Source organism: Anarhichas minor, unplaced genomic scaffold (genome assembly GCF_050575085.1).
Source record: "Anarhichas minor isolate MPS153535 unplaced genomic scaffold, ASM5057508v1 ptg000054l, whole genome shotgun sequence".
Taxonomy (NCBI): domain Eukaryota; kingdom Metazoa; phylum Chordata; class Actinopteri; order Perciformes; family Anarhichadidae; genus Anarhichas; species Anarhichas minor.
The window spans coordinates 1,244,058-1,262,992 of NW_027466500.1; the positions used below are offsets into that span (position 1 = coordinate 1,244,058).

Genomic DNA, 18,935 nt, shown 5'->3' on the forward strand with positions numbered 1-18,935 from the left:
AATTTTCTCATTTCCTTAGTGATTTGATTCCTTATCTATAAAATTGTTTTCCTCTAATGTATCTCAAGATGAAATAAAAACATTCCAAGGACATTCTGTATAGAAATAGTGTCATTTTCCAGGAAATTGTAGTCCCAGTGCTTTGAGCAAAGCACCTTGACTCTGTCATCTGTACACTACTGCATAGGTGTATGAAGTGGGAGAAGGGTGAACCATGTTTCGTCATTGGCTTCACGTCCGCCTCGAGGCCTCTGGATCCTCCCATCCGGAACACTGGAATTCCAACTAATCAAACTCAGGAGACACGCAACGCCCGTGAAAGGGGGCCTTTGTCCGAGAGCTCCAAACCAGAGATGACATTGTAATAAGAGAGGAGACTCTCAGACTGGGACTGCGGTCCACATATAGCCTGTAAAGGTGACTGACATATCTGTGGCATTTAGACAGAGCCTGCTGGGATGCAAAGAGACCAGGGGAAGGACATGTGCCGCAGGACTCAGACAAACGCGCAGTATAAATGCATACTGTTCTGGCGGACTTTTGGTGAGTGGGTTGCTCTTGACTAAACACTGACAGTGTTTTATATCCCAAACAAAATGCTCGGTTAAATGGCAATCTTTAGTCCGGTAGGCCTACTGTAGTTCAGTCTCCTCCAGAATGAAAATGATGGACCAGCTGCCAGGTGCTGCAAGGTTCTTGCATCTAGGTGGATTGATTTTGGCCCACAGCGAGGAACAAATGTAGTAAACGTTATTGCTTTCCACTGACTTAAATGATGGCTGTGTTACCAGCAAGGCAATTTAAATGAATGATCCGCATTGGCGAAATGCATTCCTGCCATGTGTGCTGGTTCTAGACGATGAGCACAGACTGACAGGCGGTTGTATACGAGGAGAAGGACTCCTGTCAGTTAGCCTCCCTCTCTGAGGCATCGTGTGTCTGTATGTCACATCGGTATCTCTGCATAATGTGCACTGTGTTCTGTGAGGCCCCTCGCTCCGCTCTGACTGACTCAGATGCCCTGAGGGTAAGAGTGATATATCTGGCTTAGAAAGGAGAACACTAGCTGAGCTTACACTGCTAATTGTGTACATTGAAGCTGTGACACTCATTATATGTATGTGTTAAGCCATTAGTCATTTCACTGGCACCCATACTATCTGAACGTCTAGCCTCATGGCCATCTCTTTCTAGCAGTGCTGTGTTTCAGGATTGTGATCTTAACATGCATACAAAAAGTCTTCCCATTTTAAAATCTGCTATATTTTCTGTATGAAATTGGTATCACTAAAGAATCGTAGGGTGAGCACCAGGCAAGAAAAGCAGGGGTGTCATTCAAACACACAGACAAAACAGAAACAATTCAACAGTTACAAGAGAACAACAGAAAATAAGGGTGTATTTTGGGGGTGTACATTTTAATAAAATTCCTCAGAGAGAAAATAAAGATACACAGATACATCAGACACTGGGATATTATTTTTTCAATCAAAGTAACCTCAGGTAAAGCAGTATATTTGATCATTTTCTTTGCAGTTTGTAGTCTCAGTGGAGATGAACTGACGTCTGTGACTTTATTTGCCTTTGGCGTACACACACTAAAAAAGATTAGACTAAACTAGATTCAGGTAGCCTGCCCTAAACACAGATGGGGACAGTGATGACTGTTTGTCAGAGTGTGTTTGTGCGTGTCTGGACACAGAGATGGAGAAAGAGACGATGCAATCTCATCCCAGGGGTATTTCAAAATGAGGAATGACTCATCGTTTTGATGGGCTTAGTACATTTTTAATATACAACATTCACACCGAAATTCAATCACGAAGTGTTCTTAGTTCATCTCATTACAAACCTCAATCATGACAAATGCACAATGCGCAGACAAGCATAGTTTAAACGCACACAGCTTTATTTAAAACATTGGTTCAAGGATTTTGAAAAAAGAAACTTTTAGTGGGAAATAAGGGTTCAACAGGTTAAAAGCTTAACATTTTTTTAAATGTCAGTTTGTAATCCCATCAGTGTACATGCATAAATGTCATTCTACACAACTCATCACAGTGCTTCACACTACATTTTCCAGCAAATGACATTCCATGCAGTGCCATAGTCAAATTAGGTAACTGCCTTGGGAGGTGCCCTTTCCAGAATCCACTATATCTTACAAAGAGTGAGTTTGGGAAGGAATCAATGATCTTAATCCACCATAGACCCTGTAGATCAAAAGCAATATATATATATTTGTATGTATATATATATACAGTATATGTGTATATAGATATGTATATATACAGTATATATGTATATTGTATCTGTGGAATCTCTTAAATCTCTTAATCTGTGGATATCCCTCCTGCAAATGAATATTTGGTATATTGTCAGGTGAATGATTTATGTATATACAATTTTATTTCTGTAAATTGATAAATGTATTGAAATATGTTTAAGAGTTCGGAATGTATTTATTATTACACATTACGATACATTTGTTTTGTCTTCTTTCTGCTCTACACCCTGTCCTGTTGTTTGTCACCGTTATTGTTCAATAAAGTTATTAAAATATTATTCACTTGAATTGTTTTCAACATATCCGGCTTTAGGACCCAGCGGAGCCTGAAGCGCACATGGCGAAGGGTGGCTGCTCCGGCCCTGGAAGGGATGGCAAGTCCGCCTCACTACTCCCAACATCCTCTCCTCCTGCCTCTCCTATCGCTCTTTGTCACACTCCCCTATCCACTACCACATTAGCAACATTTAGCTAACGCATGTATTTGTACGTTTTCCCCCCCAGACCGTCGCTCGCCGTCTGGCGTTGGAAGGAAAAGTTTTTGACAGCTTCTTTCTTGGAGTGACAGCCTCAGCCACATCTCGTTTGAGTCTCGGCGGCGAGACTCACCCCCCCCTGTCGCTACTACACCTCCTGTGAACTGCTATGACCTGTATCTCCATCCTGTCACCTGTGTGAAGTGTCTGGTCGTGCTGGTTCGTCTGACCGGAACGCTCCCTCCCCGCCCCGGCTTCACCTCACCGAGCCCGGGCATCATGAGGACCTGGAGGCGGCGGAGGAACTTTGCCTTTTTGCTCTTCGCTCTGCGCGTCTGGTGTCTGTCCACGGCGACGGGAAATGCTGACAACACGGTTTACAATATGCGGGAGGGTGAGTAAAAAAACAAAAACACGAGTGTTCAAATGACTGTCATTAGTCATTTGGACCATTTTCATGTGAAGTAAGTGCTGAAGATGTTGAGCCAGATGTTGAGCGTTTGGACTGGATTTAATTTGTGTTTCATCCGGATACATACAGTCTGAACAGCTCTGTGTTAGCAGCAGGGTTACTTTAATGTAGTTTATAGAAATTCTAATTTGTTAAATGACTAATCTCCCTCGTTTTTATAGATAAGCTTGATGGTATGCGCTTATAATACCAATGCTGCACACCAGTTTTTACTGTAATCCTCTTGCAGGGCATTCTACATTTGGAACATGCAGAGGGGAAAAGATTTTTTTAATTTTTTTTTAGATCTGTCTTTTTGCTTGGATGGAACAATACAGGGAAGTGTTGGGATGGACAGATGAGTTTAACATCCAGGAGGATGCAGCGTTATCTTTAGGTTGTAAACACAGACCAAACAGGATGTTGTCATTCAGCAGCTAAACCTAATCTGCTGAATGAATAAGACAGTGACAACCCGGCTATTGTGTTGATGGGACAGAGCACGAGCCAGGATACACATGTTTCTGTGTGTGTCTGTGTGTGTGCGTGTGTGTGTGTGTGTGTGTGTGTGTGTGTGTGTGTGCGTGTGTGTGTGTGTGGCTCTGCATGTACCAAGACAAAATGGCAAAGATAGAATCAGAGATATACACCCTTAGAGATTCACCCCCTTGTGAACCACAGCTATAGTCTATGTTTTAGGTTTTAGGTTGGGCTGTGAAAGTGGTTTCTATATGGACCTTAAACAAGTTGGCAAGTTGGGATACAGCATGCTCCAATTATTAATAAGGTTAAATAAAATGACTTATCCCTTAATCTTAATCTTTATCAGGTGATTACAACATTGCATGTCACAATTAGAGCCTAATAAGTCCTAAAAAATGTCCACAATACAATAGAAGTTTGGTTCATGGTCTTAATCATTAAAAAGCATGTAACAAAAGTGAATGGACCACGGTTCTTCTCGAAGTAATGCGCAGACTGCTCATTGTTTATGATTTCGTGCTCACAAACATGAAGGCTGCATCATTAGAGGACCGCAGAGTGAAGCTTCCCTGAAACAAAACGACCCACGCCGGCAGAGAAGAAGTGGAAAGATGTAGTTCAGGAGATGTTTTACCACACTCATCATCTCGGTGTGGGGTCATTAAAGCTCTCACTCGGAGGGTTAGCTCATGTATGAATGCCGGGGGAGTAAAAATAGTGTGAGTAATGAAACAGGCGGTACATACCACCTCTTTGATGTCAGCAGGATACTGACTTCAGCCTTTCTCTAAAAAGGTTGTTTTTATTTAATGGCCTCCATCCACCTCAGCGGGGGATGCGCTGCGATGTCTTCATCATCCAGGACCAAGCTAGGGAGGTTCTCCTTGCCCATATATAGCGTGAGTGATGCTAGCTGAAACAGATTCTCAGACTAAATCAGCTAAAGTCCGCCCCCCCCAAAAATAAATAATAAATAAACCTCAGCCAAATCTGGCAGCCAGATCTGGATCAGAGCCGACTGACATTCAGTCCTCTGTTGACAGAACACATCGGAGCGTGCCAACACTCGGATGCAATCGACTACCTGGACAGAGTTCAGAAAGTGTGTTGTGTTAGTTACTGAAGTCAGTGGTGCGTCAGATAATAAGAATTGTCTCCCGAGTGTCGCGGTGTGTATGTTTTGGACATTTTTACAGGAAAAGAAAAGTGAAAGCGTGGGAAAAGTTTACAGCTGAGGAAATTTAAATGAAATCTTCGTCACAGCATATTTAAAAACTCTTCCCCAGCATAGCATAAAGCACAGAGGAGGAACAAAAAGGCTATTTATTGAATGTGCTTGACAGCATTTCACTGTCATATCGCCCGCTGCCTAAAAACGTAAAGAAAAGGTGTCGGGGACAAATCCAACCTTTCCTTTCAACATCACAAAGAATGCGTGAACGGATCAAAAGGTTGACTGGCAGCTCCGACAGTGACTCTCAGAATAGTAACACGTTTCTTGTTTAAAGATGGTTTTAAAAGAACCACATGAATGTTGGTTTACTGACATTTCTTTCTTTGAAAGAATCTACAAAGTTAAAGTCAGGTGATGAGTAGTTGAGTTGGATTTCTGCTCATTAGCTTTCCAAAAAAGCTAAAAAGCTCAAATAAAACAAGTCCCATGAGGGCGAGAATCGAGCAGAGTGTGTTTACAAATCTTTGATGGACGTCTCTCTCCGTCTCTGCCTGTCTCTTTGTCTCTCCTCTGCATATCAACTGCGTTTCTGAGGGTCTGATCTTTTTATCTTCTTCTTCTGGTCAGAGAAAACTCTAAATAATTAGAGACAGATCCAGATGACCCTGGATTAGATTTGAGGATATCATCAAAATGAATTCAAAAGATTAGAACGTCTCTGTTGTCTTAACAAACAGGCGGAGAGCGGGAACATACGCTGACCAGAGCGCCCTGAAACAAGTAGAACTTCCCATACTTAGGTCTCTCACCTGCACCTTTCAGCACGGTTTCCTGGGACGTAACTCAAACCCGTCCTCCCAAGTCTGCGGTAGGTACGCTGACGTATGTCTGCCATCCCGGTTAAAACAACCCCCTTTCTGCTAAAGCCATTTAGGAAACAGCCTCACCCCGAGTCTGTCTTTCAAACCCTTGCGGGTGGCTGTCGCCTGACATTTTTAGGGCAGGCTGGCATTGATTTGTCAGCCACGAGGGAACGACAGACGCGGTTAGAAACGTCTCCCTCCGTTACGCATCGTTGGTCATTATAGCCATCAGTGTGATTTAGCTTCCTCCTGCTCATCATCTGCCGCTCTGCCCCGAGGATGACGGGATCAGAGATACATATAGTAGGTAAGCCGACTCAGGCATGCATGCTGCTGTGTGATAATCTGAGAAACTTAACACGTGCACGTAGAACAATGCTTTGAACTATCCCGGATCAATGAGCCAATGACAGAAAATGTGAGTTGTATCACGAATCTGTGAGGAGAACAACAGAGTTTGCAGACTGCCAGCTGCAGAGGCCCCGACAGACAGCTGTCAATCACATGTACCCTCCATCTGCATCGGCCTTCACAGAGAGAAGTGTGGAGACAGTCACCCGCTGCTCATCCATTAACAGACCGTTTCCTCTGAAATCAAAAAGAAGAGCCACCGCCTTCGCAACATATTCGTGAACATCGATGTATGCGCTTGAATGCAGCATGAAGGCAGATATCGTATTTACAAGCGATGTACACATGCAGCCATCACTTCTCCCATTCAAAATGAGTGAGAGGCGAGAGGTGTAATAGAAGGAATGGGGAGTGTTCTGTTGGCTACACAAAAGAGCTGGTGAACATATGAATTCTTCAGAGCAGCGGTTGCTTTGTTTGTTGCTTTTTATTTTGACAGAAGCGCCCTTCTTAAGAGATATTTGCTTTTGGACGGAACAAGAAAGTGAAGTGACGCAACAACACGATTCTGGTTTGAGACTCGTTTGCAGTTGCGCCGCGAACTGAACCTACGTCAAACAGAAAGGTCGTCACACCTCCGTGTCAGTGCAGTCGCCGTTGATTGGAGTCCGGCCACGCTCTTAAACCATCAGCCTGTATATTTGGGGAGTTTTTGATGAGGCTCTTTTCAGAGAGGATTATATGAAGTGAACATCTTTTGTAAAGAAAGACCTTTTGAGGTTGTGCTTTGCTCACAGCAATTTGGGACCTCTTGATCTGTGTGTGTGTGTGTGTGTGTGTGCGTGCGTGTGTGCCTGTGTGTGTGTGAGGCTGTCACGTGCTATTTGGTCTAAACAGAAAGTACATCTGAAGTTAATGTGAATGTGATTCGTTTTGCAGGTATTTGGTTATAAACTAGGGGTAATCCATCCCAAAGTTATTGGGATCTATATTTGTCGGAGTCCCTTCTCCCTCACAAATAGCTGCTAGGTGACCCTCAGTGTGTGTGACAAGTTTCTGTTAATCCCCAAAATCTCGCAAGCTGAAGTCCCCATCTCTCCGAGACTTAATGCTCAAACCTGTGCAGGACAAGCCGGGTATTGGCTTCACCGCTGTTGCTCCCACAGGACGGGAACGGGACCCGCAAGCAAATACCAGCGACCCGCCCTGGGAAGTCTCCTGTTACAATTATTTCACCGTGAGCTGCTGACCTTGTCGTTACTCCCTCAGGCCAATACTGGGCTGTTCTGTTTGGAATAGATCGACGGGGGGGTCCCACGTCCAGGATTAACACCTTCTCAACTTCAGCGTTAATCACTCCGGTGTGTCATCACTGGGGAAGTGAGTGATGAAGGAGTTGATGGAGGGAGGGACTGTTGAAATGAGGCAATGAGGGAACACTCAATTTTCACCTCCTACAAAACACCCTGGTAGACCCTAATACCTTCATACTAGTGTTTTGATATTTGTTTTATTAATGCATTAAACACTATACTGTGATGATTAGCGTATAGTACATACCGGATTTCATTAATACGTAGTATTGCAAAAAAAAACGGACATTACAGCTACAGTGTCTTGTTGTCATTCCCATTTTATTGCGGGAGAACACAAACCAGCAGAGTGATTCATGAAAAAAACATTTCAAAAAGAAGCCTTTTTGCACGTTTCAATGGATGACTTATTTATTTTTTAATCAGTTGAAGAGTATCTTTTCAGTTACCTCGAGCACCAAGCATCAATTCATGTGCGGCAAAGTAGCTCTCACTTCAGAGAGCGACAGCTGTACTCATTTTCTAAACAACGCTGTCTACTTCTGCCCGTCTTGTATTAGTCGAGGAACATCGTATTGAAGATGAACTGTGTCAGCAGCAGGGCTTCTTTTTTCTTCTTCTCTGTTTATAAAAAAAGGATTTGTCAGGAGCCTTTTAACAGGAGCAATTGCAAAGTGCTCTCTTTGATGTGCTGGGAAGGAAAAGATGTTTATTATGAAAGGAAAGCCATGCTTTTATTTTAGTGCCGAGTCTCTGTAACAACCTGTAATATTGTAGATGATGTCGATGTCTTTCTATTCCTCCGAATGACTTCCTGCTAATTACATCAATGTCAGGTCAACCTCACAGGTATCACCGTCTTTAATTAAGTTACGTGCCGTTTATACTTCCAGGAACGACTCCATTAAGGTCGTCTTTAGCTGTGTTATGTTTCACAGCGGCCTCGTTGGTCATCCTCTTTAGGTCAGTGGTGTTTTCGTACAGAATGAGTAATCACATGTGTACAGAAAGCTCTGCTGAAGTGCTCGTAGAGCTCCTTTTGTTCCGCTTTGAACAAAAAGATTTAAAAAAAACATTTTACCGTCTTCAAGCCTCCGATGTCTTTTGATTTCTTTGAATGTAGAAGTGGAGCGTCGGAGGCAGAAGTCCCTCAGACCATCACTGAATCGGAGCACTTGAGCGCCGGCTCTTCTGGTTCTTCCTTTTGCTCTTATTCTCTTCTCTCCCACATTCTTACTCCACGTGTGACCGCTGTCATGCGCTTTGCTTTCAGCTTGGATCAAAAAGTGGCCATTTTATGATAAATATGTGTGATCAATACAGGAGGCACTCCCAAAAATGATTCTGGGTTGGAGCCAGACTTCCATCGAATCCAATAGCAGCAGTTGAACTCACCTCTGCTGTGCGTCGTTTTGGCCCGAGATGTATTCTTTTAAAAGACGTCCGTCCTCGTGTGTAATCGTGTTTACTTCGTCTTCCTTTTCTTCGTTAACCGAGGCTCCTCCAGTGAGTCCCTTTAGGCCGGAACTCACCTTTTGAGGGCTCTCACAGACGCATCGCAGGGGTTTGATTGGAGGGCTTGTTTTCGCAGCTGGCATGCAGATATTGAACATTAAGTCTTTGCCATTTTCAAACCCATAATGAGAGTTATTATCCTCTGAGCTTAGAGGCCTGAGCTCACAAATAACTGGAAAGTCACATCGCAGTGTTTGTTACATTAGAGCTGAAAAAATGAGCTGATTGATTAGTTAATTGTCAGAATACATCTGCATCAGTTTGGATACTAAACATTCCCTTCGGTCTTTTTTTTTTTTTAAGCAAAAGTGTCAGAAAAATGGGTTCCTGCCTTCTGAAATGTAAATATTTTCTGGTTTTCTTATTCCTCCATAAAAGTAGACTCAATACCGTTGGTCAGCTATCAGCTTGGGCTTCAGGAAAATGCGATGGGTATTTTAAACTGTTTTCTTCTTATATTAGTTCTATTAAACGTATCGTCCCTTAAACAGCTGTTCTTAAGCTTTCCATCGCATGATGTTGGGAGATAGTGTTGAGATTATTTTCTAACTTGCTGTCTTTCCTACATAAAGACTAAACTTTTAAGCTGAATTAAAAGTGATGCTGTTATTCGTGTGCTAAATCAATACAAACATGTCGGGGGGTGGGGGGGGGGGGGGGCAGTCCTTTTCCCCCCATGAAGTACCTGGTATGTTGCACGTGGTTTGTATGCCGGTGTTGACTGAAGTCCCTCCGTGCCGCTCGCTCTCTTGTACTCTGAATACCTCACGTATAGATCACCACATGTCCTTCACACGCCTGTTGTGACCTTCCTCATATTGTTTATTCTCTTGTTCATCTCCGGAGACGCACTCCGCGTATACATTGCCGATTGAGCAGATACAGGGTGTGAATGAAAAGTAGAGTGTTCTGTTTCCGCTATGAACTGAAGGGAATGCAGAAAATGTTCACACGTTATTTATGCGTACATCATTTCCATCAAAAAGATGGATAAACAAATATGTGTGGAAGTCATAATACAGCAGGTAACTCACTAAGTGTGCTTAATGAGGCTGCTTTGGTCCTACGTCCTGCATCGCCCATCTGATTCAGTTTGTTTATTCTGTTGGCTGTGTCACTTCCCTGCTGGGCAAAGTGGACATCAGCCCCTGTTTGAATTCACATTACTGACCACTTAGTTAGTAATGCAGCTCATGCTCAGGGTAGAATGCTAAATGGCCTTTGTTAGATGATCAAAAAGGAGTTGGCTTTGAAAGAGATGTAACCAGAGAGTAGGGGAATGATGTTTAGGCTGCCAAACAGACTTGTGTGTGGTTTTTTTTTTTATAGATGTTTGACCCGCAGCTGATTTTCCCCTTGTGTCCAATATGGAGATACAACCGTAGTTGGCTAAAGCAATCAAGACACTCTCCGGAAAACATATGGGATTAACCCAGTTTGAGTTCCCAAAGAGGATGAAGCCCATGAGAATCATGAATCGCATCATGAATGTCATGTTGCTGTTTGAAGGGAATGCTTCTCTTTGGAGAGCTTGTGTTGAGGCCCGCACACAAAAACCTGAAACAAACCTTTAGCCAACCTTTTGAACTTGTCTTTCAAGCTCTCCTCTTTATTCCTCAACCAAGTATTCCCACCCTCTTGTCCCGCGAATAAAAACAAATGCAACAGCAGTAATGCCTTTTGAGGGAAAGATTGTTCAAAAAGTGTGTGAATTCATGGTGTCTCGCCCTCTGCGGCGGCGGCGGGCTGTTGGCCCTGCTTTGCCCTCGGATGTGGTCTGATGGCATGTTGTCTGTGTCCTCTCCGCATCCGTATAGTTTAACTAACACAAAGTCATTTAGTATTCGAGAGATGGGAATGCATTGCGAGAGGACGTCACGCCAGTGGAAGCGTTGAAGTCCTTTATTAACAAGAAGTCTGCTCGACTTTCCCTTTATAGCTCCTTTTTTTATTGGCACTCTAGCCACAGCCCGTGGTCTCGGTCACGGTGTTCCGTCTGTCTAACGTGGTTTTCATGCACCACTAAAACCAACAAACTACCAATCGGCACATGTTGGAATACCTCGTTAAATATAGGTCCCCTTTTTATGCCCTTGTTAGCTTATTACGCACTGAGAATAAATGGAGAGTCTGGGCCACGCTGAGAGCACGGGGCGGCCGCTGTCGCAGACTGTTTGAAGTTGTGAGAAATGGAGCTGCGGTGGTGGCGCAGGAGCCATCTCTTCATTTTGTCTTCAAAGAAAGGAAACATCAGACTTTTTAAGAGCTTGAAAATGAAGATATTTCCAGCCGGGAGGAGCGAGAGAGAGAGAGAGAGGGAGGAAGGGTGAAGAAAATATGTCTCTTAGTATCTCTGCTCGGTGTGCTACTGAACTCTTTTTGTACCCTGCGTGGCGCTACACATGCGATGCAGACAAACGGATGCTTTACATGCGTATCTCAAGGGATTGAGGAACAGGCCTGGACCTTAAAGCGTACAGTAAATATAGACCCAACATGCTCTCTCAATCTTTCCTTTGGTGATAGCAGGACTGTGAAACCTCAGACCGCCTCCTCTCTCCAACACTCCCTGTGTGCTTCATCTCCACAGCTCCTCTCTGGGTTACATTTATCGGGCTTCACGGGGAGCCTGCTGGGCGTGCTTCAGTACAGACGTGCTCAGCGAGGCCGTGGGAGCGTTAGCGACGGCCTCTGTTGTCTGTGGGGGAATGAGGAGGAGGAGAGCCCAGAGACGCACTGAGAGAGCAGACTGTGACTACGATTCTACTGAAGCCTCTGATCCGGTTTATTATGTTTCATCCTATGCTATGCATACATCCTATTGTATTTGCCTCCCAAATTAGCAGTCTTTTGTGGGGCAATTAGCATAATCAGCTTCTAACTTTGTTAATTTGGCTTCAGTAAGAGTTTAAAAGAAGAGCTAAATGATATGTTAAAGAGATGGAAACGGACAAAGGCAGCAGACTGCAGTTCCAGTGTCTGACTTTCTATATAAAGTGAAAGAGGAAAAGATAAATAAGAGGTGGAAAGGACAATTTCATTTTTATTTTTTTTTAACTCCATTCCTGTGTGGAGATATCATAAAGTCTGAGTTGCTCATAAACTGTGTGAGAGCATTTGTTATTGATGATCTGTCTGTGGCTGTGGTCCTATTGCAAAGGCCATGTGTGTGGGGGGGAAAGCACATCTCTTCACAGGAACAACAGTCATCTTTTACTCCAGCTCAGCAACACGGTCCACAGCCCTCATGGTTGTGTCTGAGGCTTCCCTGCCTTTGTTGCAGTGCTTTTTCACTATCTGAAACATTGTGTGCTTGAATATAAGAGGACATTAAGGAGACGTTGTCACCCATATTGTCCCCTTTTGTCTGCACGCCAGGTGACATTTTTCACTGTGTAAGCATCCGTTACATTTTTAGTGTGATGTCTAATTTCATAATTCAAGTCTTTAATTCGTTCTGATGTTCTTTTTTACAGGAAGTAGTCCAGATGAGGCTAAACAGCGAGGGGAGCGCTATGGGACCACAGTACCTCTGCTGCTGCAGGGCGAGGAACGCAGACCTTTCTCCCAGCTCCCTGCCAGGGTAAATACTCACAAGGCCAGCTAGCATCACTAGCTTATGCTAATGCTGTTGTTTGACACAACCGCAGCATATGACTCTCTTCCCTACGTTTCCTCGCTAGCTCCTTCCTACTTTGTTTGTCGAAGTACGTGTTCGCCCCGTCGGCAAAACATACCGTGAAATGATTCCTGAAACTAGTCAGCCTTTCAACTGTTCAGCGTCAGCAAAAACCTGACGCTTTGAGAAAGATTTGACAGCGCGAAGGAGCCTTTGAACAACCTCGTACATTGTGTCAATTCTGTCCTTTACCATACATGCTGGATTAAAAGATGCACACATACATATCGTGCAATCAGCCCTCCCTGCACTCTCTAGACTTGTGTTCTCAGGCAGGGAAAACCAATCTGTCCCACCTAGTACAGCTGGAAAAAGAAAATAGTTGAAATTCGGCGTCCCCCACCACAACTTGAGGAAACTTTTCCAGAGAAGGGAAATGCGTAGGTGTTAAGAACTCCCTGAGCAATTAAACATTTTGTTCCTGGTGCAGGGAAGTCACCATCTGAGAGAGCTGTGTTTTTCCCAGCCTTATGCTTCCCTCTCCAAGTCAGTAGAGAGGGGCAGTGAAGTTAATTACATGAATGGAACTGATCACCCACATGTCACATTGGCATGAGGGACAATGCTGCTTTTAGCGTCATAATAGTTAATAACCAACACAAAGCTCCAAACTGCAACCAACAGAGTTGCAGATACAAAAATTTGCTTCCATCTCATTTTATGTGCGCGGGTTGAAACCGGAAAACTTTACGAAACAAATAAGTACTAAGATCTATTAATTAAATAAAAGTATTAATACCACGATTCACTCAAAAAAAAAAAACACTTTTACAAGTAAAAAGTATTTAAAATCTTTACTTCAAAAGTAAAAGTATGTAAGAATATAATCAAGAGAAAGTCGGTCTATTTAAAGTATAAAATTAAAGTTCTCACTGTGCCGACAAATGGGTTCTTTAATTGTTACATTATATATTATAATATTAAATTATTGTAATTGATGCAGTTGCATGAGAGATGCATTTTAATGTTGTTGCTGGAAGCAATTTAATTTTATTAATTATTATACTTTTTGTGGTTTACTGTGGTTTATTTACTGTACATCAATGCATTATATTTCATGTACTCATTATAAATAAATGGAAATAAAAAGTCCAATATTTCCCTCTGAAATGTAGTGGAGTAGAAAGTAGCACCAAAATTGTACTTAAGGACAGTACTTGAGTAAATATACTTAGTTACTTTAGTACCAATAAAGGCTGGAGTGACCAACTGAGAAAGTTTGTAGCACTGGAACAAGTTATCCTGGAGCCCTGAAAGCACCTCCAGCTTCATCAGATATGTTTAACCTACAGCTACTGCTAACGTTAACAAAATGTGTTGAGGAGATGCAGTTGTTCCGCAGTAGGCTATCTAACAACTGACCTTCCCCAAATTAAACTGACTCCTAGGGCATCTGGCAATTTTCTTAGCAGAGATTGCACGAAGACTTAAAGCACCCGGGAAACAGATTGATGAAGCCGCTCCTCGTGCCAATAGAAGGTTTAGTCGCAAAGTATTGCAGAGTCTTTGCAGACAGTCACACAGACTCTCCAGACAAACACACTTTCACACAAACATGGACGCACTGAGTCTCAGACAGAGCTGCAGACAGCAGCGTATTAGCCTGAGGACATTGGTCAGCAGACCTGAGTCACTGATACGACAATCTGTCTGTTCCTTAGTGACTAAGCAATGTCTGTCAAAATGACATTTGAAAAAGTGAGAGAAGTATTCTGCATCAGGTTAGGTAAGAAATACTGTCCGAATCCGGTCTTAAGCATATTTTTTGCAGATAAAATCCTTTTCTTTGCCAGCTATCTTTAAAAGAAACGTTTAATTTCATCAGCTTTTTCCCATCACGTCATTAGCGACGGTGAACTGATCTCATGCTGCACACAGCGTACTCTTCCACACAAGAGAAGAGCACCGTGAATTTGATCACCTCGCTCAGGAGTCGTCTGAAACTCTTCATCTAGCAGTCGCGGTAGCTGCTCCCTCTTCACCATTACTATCTTGCAAATCGTCAAAATTATCTGCTATCAAAACATAGCAAAAATGATTGTTGTCTTGCATTGCTTCCTCTGAATCCCTCATGCACATGTGGGCTATTTTGATCCCGCTCGGAAATGGCTCACTGACTATATAGAAAGGTGATCAGTGAATATATTAAACGGCTATTTCAGAAAACATGCCGACCGTATATAGTGACAACAATGGCTTTGATTTCATGAAAATCTGAAGGATTAGGACTTACTTACAGTATGGATAGAACACTTGAGCTGAAACTAGTCCAATGTATCAACGTTTGTGTCGTGCACAGACTTGGGAAGTGTAGGATGCGGAGGCTTTCTTCCTGTTCCTCTCACACTATTGTGCCTTTGCCACATCCTGCCTTGTACACAGCCTCCGTGTCAAACTAAAGGTGAGGTCGATCCACAGGCAGGATGGGTGAGCTCCGGGCGCCGCCCTGACGCTCGTGTCATCTTTTCTTTTTTTTTGTGTGTGTGTGTTTCAGAGTCATCCTGCGTCACTCCAGCTGCTGGTAAGTGCGGAAGGTGAACAGCTGATCCTGTTGCTGGAGAAAAATGAGTGAGTTTCCTCCGATTTATTTGAATTCTCCCTACTCTATTCTTATCGTCATATCCTTCCATACTCAACGTGAGCACGAGGAAACCAGATATTTATTATGTTAATCACACACAGAGCCAATAGATAAAGCCGTGCTCCCGGCTGTGGCTTGCTGGAGTTCTATATGCAGGAGGAAGAGAAGCTGTGTGGGTCTGGGCTATGATATAGTGTATTCAGGGAGGGAGAAAATAATATATCCCCTAGTGATTGGACTCTTTTATGGTTCGGTCTCTCTGAAGGGCCGAGAGATGAAAGCCGATAAAGAATAAGGAAGAAGAGAGCTCTGAGGACATGCTTATTCTCCCCTGCTTTGCTTTCCCTCTCCTCGCTCCGCCACTCACTTCCACACTGCAGAAAATAACACAGTGCACTGAGAAACGAGGGGTGGGGGATCATTCGGAGTTCATAAATATGTAGATGTACACACATTCTCACTCACAAGCTGTTTATTATCACTGTAAAAAAGTGCGTAAAGGCCAGGTTGCATGTCCGGGACCTTTACAGTCTCGCATGAATGATGGCATCGCTGTCTCGGGTCTTGCTTTGTCCCAATGTTTCTCATTCAGGATACAGATATTGACATTGGAATGATGGACTTGGTCCACAGCTGCTCAGACCTTGTCTCTTTTACGCCCAACACAAAACAACAACAACTCTGAAATATTGTCTCTTACGTAAACAGATGACTTCTTAAACACCGCTCCCCTTGTCTTACATTCCTCATCCAAAGCTCAAGGTAACCGGCCAAACACTCACCCACAGAATTCTAATTACTTGACAAAAAAGAAAAGCCTTTTACTATAATGCCCCCTTCACAAATGACAAAGTCTCTCGAAAAGCTCTGTCCCGACTGACCCGTCCATTCCCCGTTCTCCATTCGACCGTTAGTGACCTCGGCTTCAGCTGTGAGTCATCCGTCACCAGCCCGCGGACTGGGAGCATGCTGCCGTTCCCATCCGGCCTGTTCCCCGTCAGGCCAGATGTGTCCTCTGATATCCCCTCACCAGTTCAGCCGACTCAGAACAGGTGGTCTCTGACCTGTACGTGGGTCGGTGCTGTCGAGGCTGTGACCTTTCAGTCCGAGGCAGAATGACAGATGAGGACACGATAAAGGAATATGCAAAGGATGCAGCGATGCCTTTAGTTTTTCTGAACAATTTTACAGTAATATTTTCCAAGATGGCAGCAGTGAGTCCTGTCATTTTCCTCCATTAAACATATGCACATCGTGCACTCCAAGTACACCAAAGTTAGCCGAACCAATCCAACGTCTTGACAGATATGCTTGACAGTTCAATTGCTCAGCATTTATAAAATGGTTCCTTTTAGGATTTGAATGGCAGTTTTTTTTCCTCCAGCAAGCAACAAAATATGGAAGTTAAAAGTTTTTTTTCAGAATAACGGCAATTTAGAGGTGTGGTATGTAATCTTTTTTGAACCCTGACACACGTTGTCAGTGTGGATATTCCTCATAGCAGCGACTCACACCACTCTGCAGTTAATCTTTAGTGCTGCAGGGCAGCATAGACTATGTTTTTGTTTTACTGGAGCTCAATGGGGAGCACAAGGGTCAGGTGGTACTGAGTTTGATCCATAGAAAACTTGTTCAGACCCTCAAAACAATTTCATTTTAGTCCAGATCAGGAATGCTCTGAAAGGAAATTAAAGCTTTCGTAGGTACACATTGGAGAAACCAGCTAGATTTCTCTAAATATACAACCGAAAAACCTTGCGCAGTTTTGCCAACTCATCCAATGAAAGTAGCTAGCAGCACTAGCTCCAAAAGTTAAACAAATATAAAAAACATTTTTTCTAAAACACAACCAACCCTCGTTAGAAGGAACACGATGAAATGATGTCCAACACATCTTCAATTTTCTATTTGCTCCAAAATAGCATCTAATGTTTGAGTACTTAACTCAATGGAAGCATGGAAGCAATACAGTGTGGAAGTCAGTTGACTTTAGCTGCTTAAGGAGAAATGTGGTGAAAACAAAGGTTTAGAGGGGAAAAAAACAAATTTGCAAGAGAAAAACAACAAACAAGCATTAGGTTGTGGAAGTGAATAGATCTAAATGCAAAGAACTCCAGAGCGTATAGCAAGCGGTGCCTCTTTGTGCTGAGTTATGGCAGATTCTCTGTGAAGGCTCATCCATTTCTTTGCATGAATCTGCTTACCCGGTGCCGTTTGCTCATTTGATTTGGCACCGCTGCAGAGTGCACCTGCTCCAAGGCCAGTGTGAAATGATCGCAGTCATCACCAACACGCTACCACATCCAATTAATAAACTGCTGTTTGTTTGCCGCTTGGCCCTGTCCCAGGAAAACTTGGCTACGGCGGGACAAGTACAGATCTACTGAGGAGAGGAATCAGCGGGGTGTGTGTGTGTGTGTGTGTGTGTGTGTGTGTGTGTGTGTGTGGTGGGACGGGGGGAGGGAGTTCTTTGTTTGTGTACACCTTGCAAACAAATCTTTGGTTTGATTTGATTTGGCTGGTTTGTGGAGGCCACTTCTTCTTCTGTCCTTGCAGGCCACTCGGATCTAAAAGCAGTGAGTGGGCTGCTTCGGTATTTCACAGACTCTGATATTATGTGTCCGTTTTAAAATGATCACATTTCAGAATGTTCCTGTTAGTTCAGAGTTAAGCTCTTTGCACTCTGATCTGAATCACAGTGATTCAGATCGGCCCTCTCAGCCTTATTTCAACTGTCCTACATGTCATTATATATATCCACTTCTCTGTCCCACATGCTAGTTCATTTAAATTGGTATCTTAAACACGGTTAAACATGAGAAAATGTTTTCCCATCACTTTGTCATGTTTTTGTGTTGGGTCATTATTGTTATTATTTTTGTGTGAGCAATGGGAAGGGCCGTGTCATACACAATATTTAAGGCTCGGTGCCAGCAGCGGCTGCTTTGATGTATAGCATTGATCAATGGCACAGTTGGCCAGCTTCAAATGATTAATGGTGTCCGTATGGGACATTCCACATTAGTCTTGATTAAAGTCTTCAATAGCAATGTCTGGAGGACCATGGTGCTTGTGTGCTCGTGTGGGTGCGTGTATGTGTGTGTGTGTGTGTGTGTGTGTGTGTGTGTGTGTGTGTGTGTGTGAGAGAGAGAGAAATTGATAATTATCAAAGGTGTACAGCTTGGCCCACTTACATTACACCTCTACATTTGATATCATAACGTATGCATTCTAAGGCCCCGTATTTATTACAATTGTGAAGTTCTAGTGCTGGTATTTGCATTTAAAGAGATTATTTGTAACTTTTCCTAAACTATGGCAAGTGGTAATTATGGGACAGAGACACTAAATACTTTAACATTCTTTAGTGTTGCAAGTAGGAAGGAGTCGTAAACTCTGCCTCGGTAATGTCAGTCAAAGAGTTTGCTAACATTAGGTTGCATTAGCCCCAAAAAGCCACTGGTAATACCCAGATACTTTAGTGCAACCTCGGAGTATTGAACTCGGTTGAGTTTTTTTATTGAATATTAGTTTAAAGATCCCATATTGTAAATAGTGAAATTCCCATGTCTTTGTCTCTGAATACTGTGAAAGTATTGAAACGCTCAATCTATGGAGAAATACACACAGTCCATAAAAAAAAGAAAGCATGTAGACATGTTCTAGTGGAAACCCCAAATGCAAGTATGAACCTGAAAATTAGCATAACATTTATTTTAACGCATACAAGACATATTGTTACTGTATTTGTATTCCAAGGAT

The 18,935-nt window shown here is 43.1% G+C and overlaps 1 protein-coding gene across 1 annotated transcript in view; it reads left to right on the plus strand.

The window, feature by feature from the left end:
- The first annotated feature begins 3,042 nt into the window (after positions 1-3,042).
- The window catches only part of adam12b (ADAM metallopeptidase domain 12b), a 61,152-nt gene continuing 45,259 nt past the window's right edge, over positions 3,043-18,935 (plus strand). The window contains exons 1-3 of the mRNA XM_076075810.1: positions 3,043-3,157; positions 12,390-12,496; positions 15,087-15,160. Of these exons, the coding sequence (XP_075931925.1) occupies positions 3,043-3,157; positions 12,390-12,496; positions 15,087-15,160 (296 nt within the window). The remainder of the gene's footprint in view (positions 3,158-12,389; positions 12,497-15,086; positions 15,161-18,935) is intronic.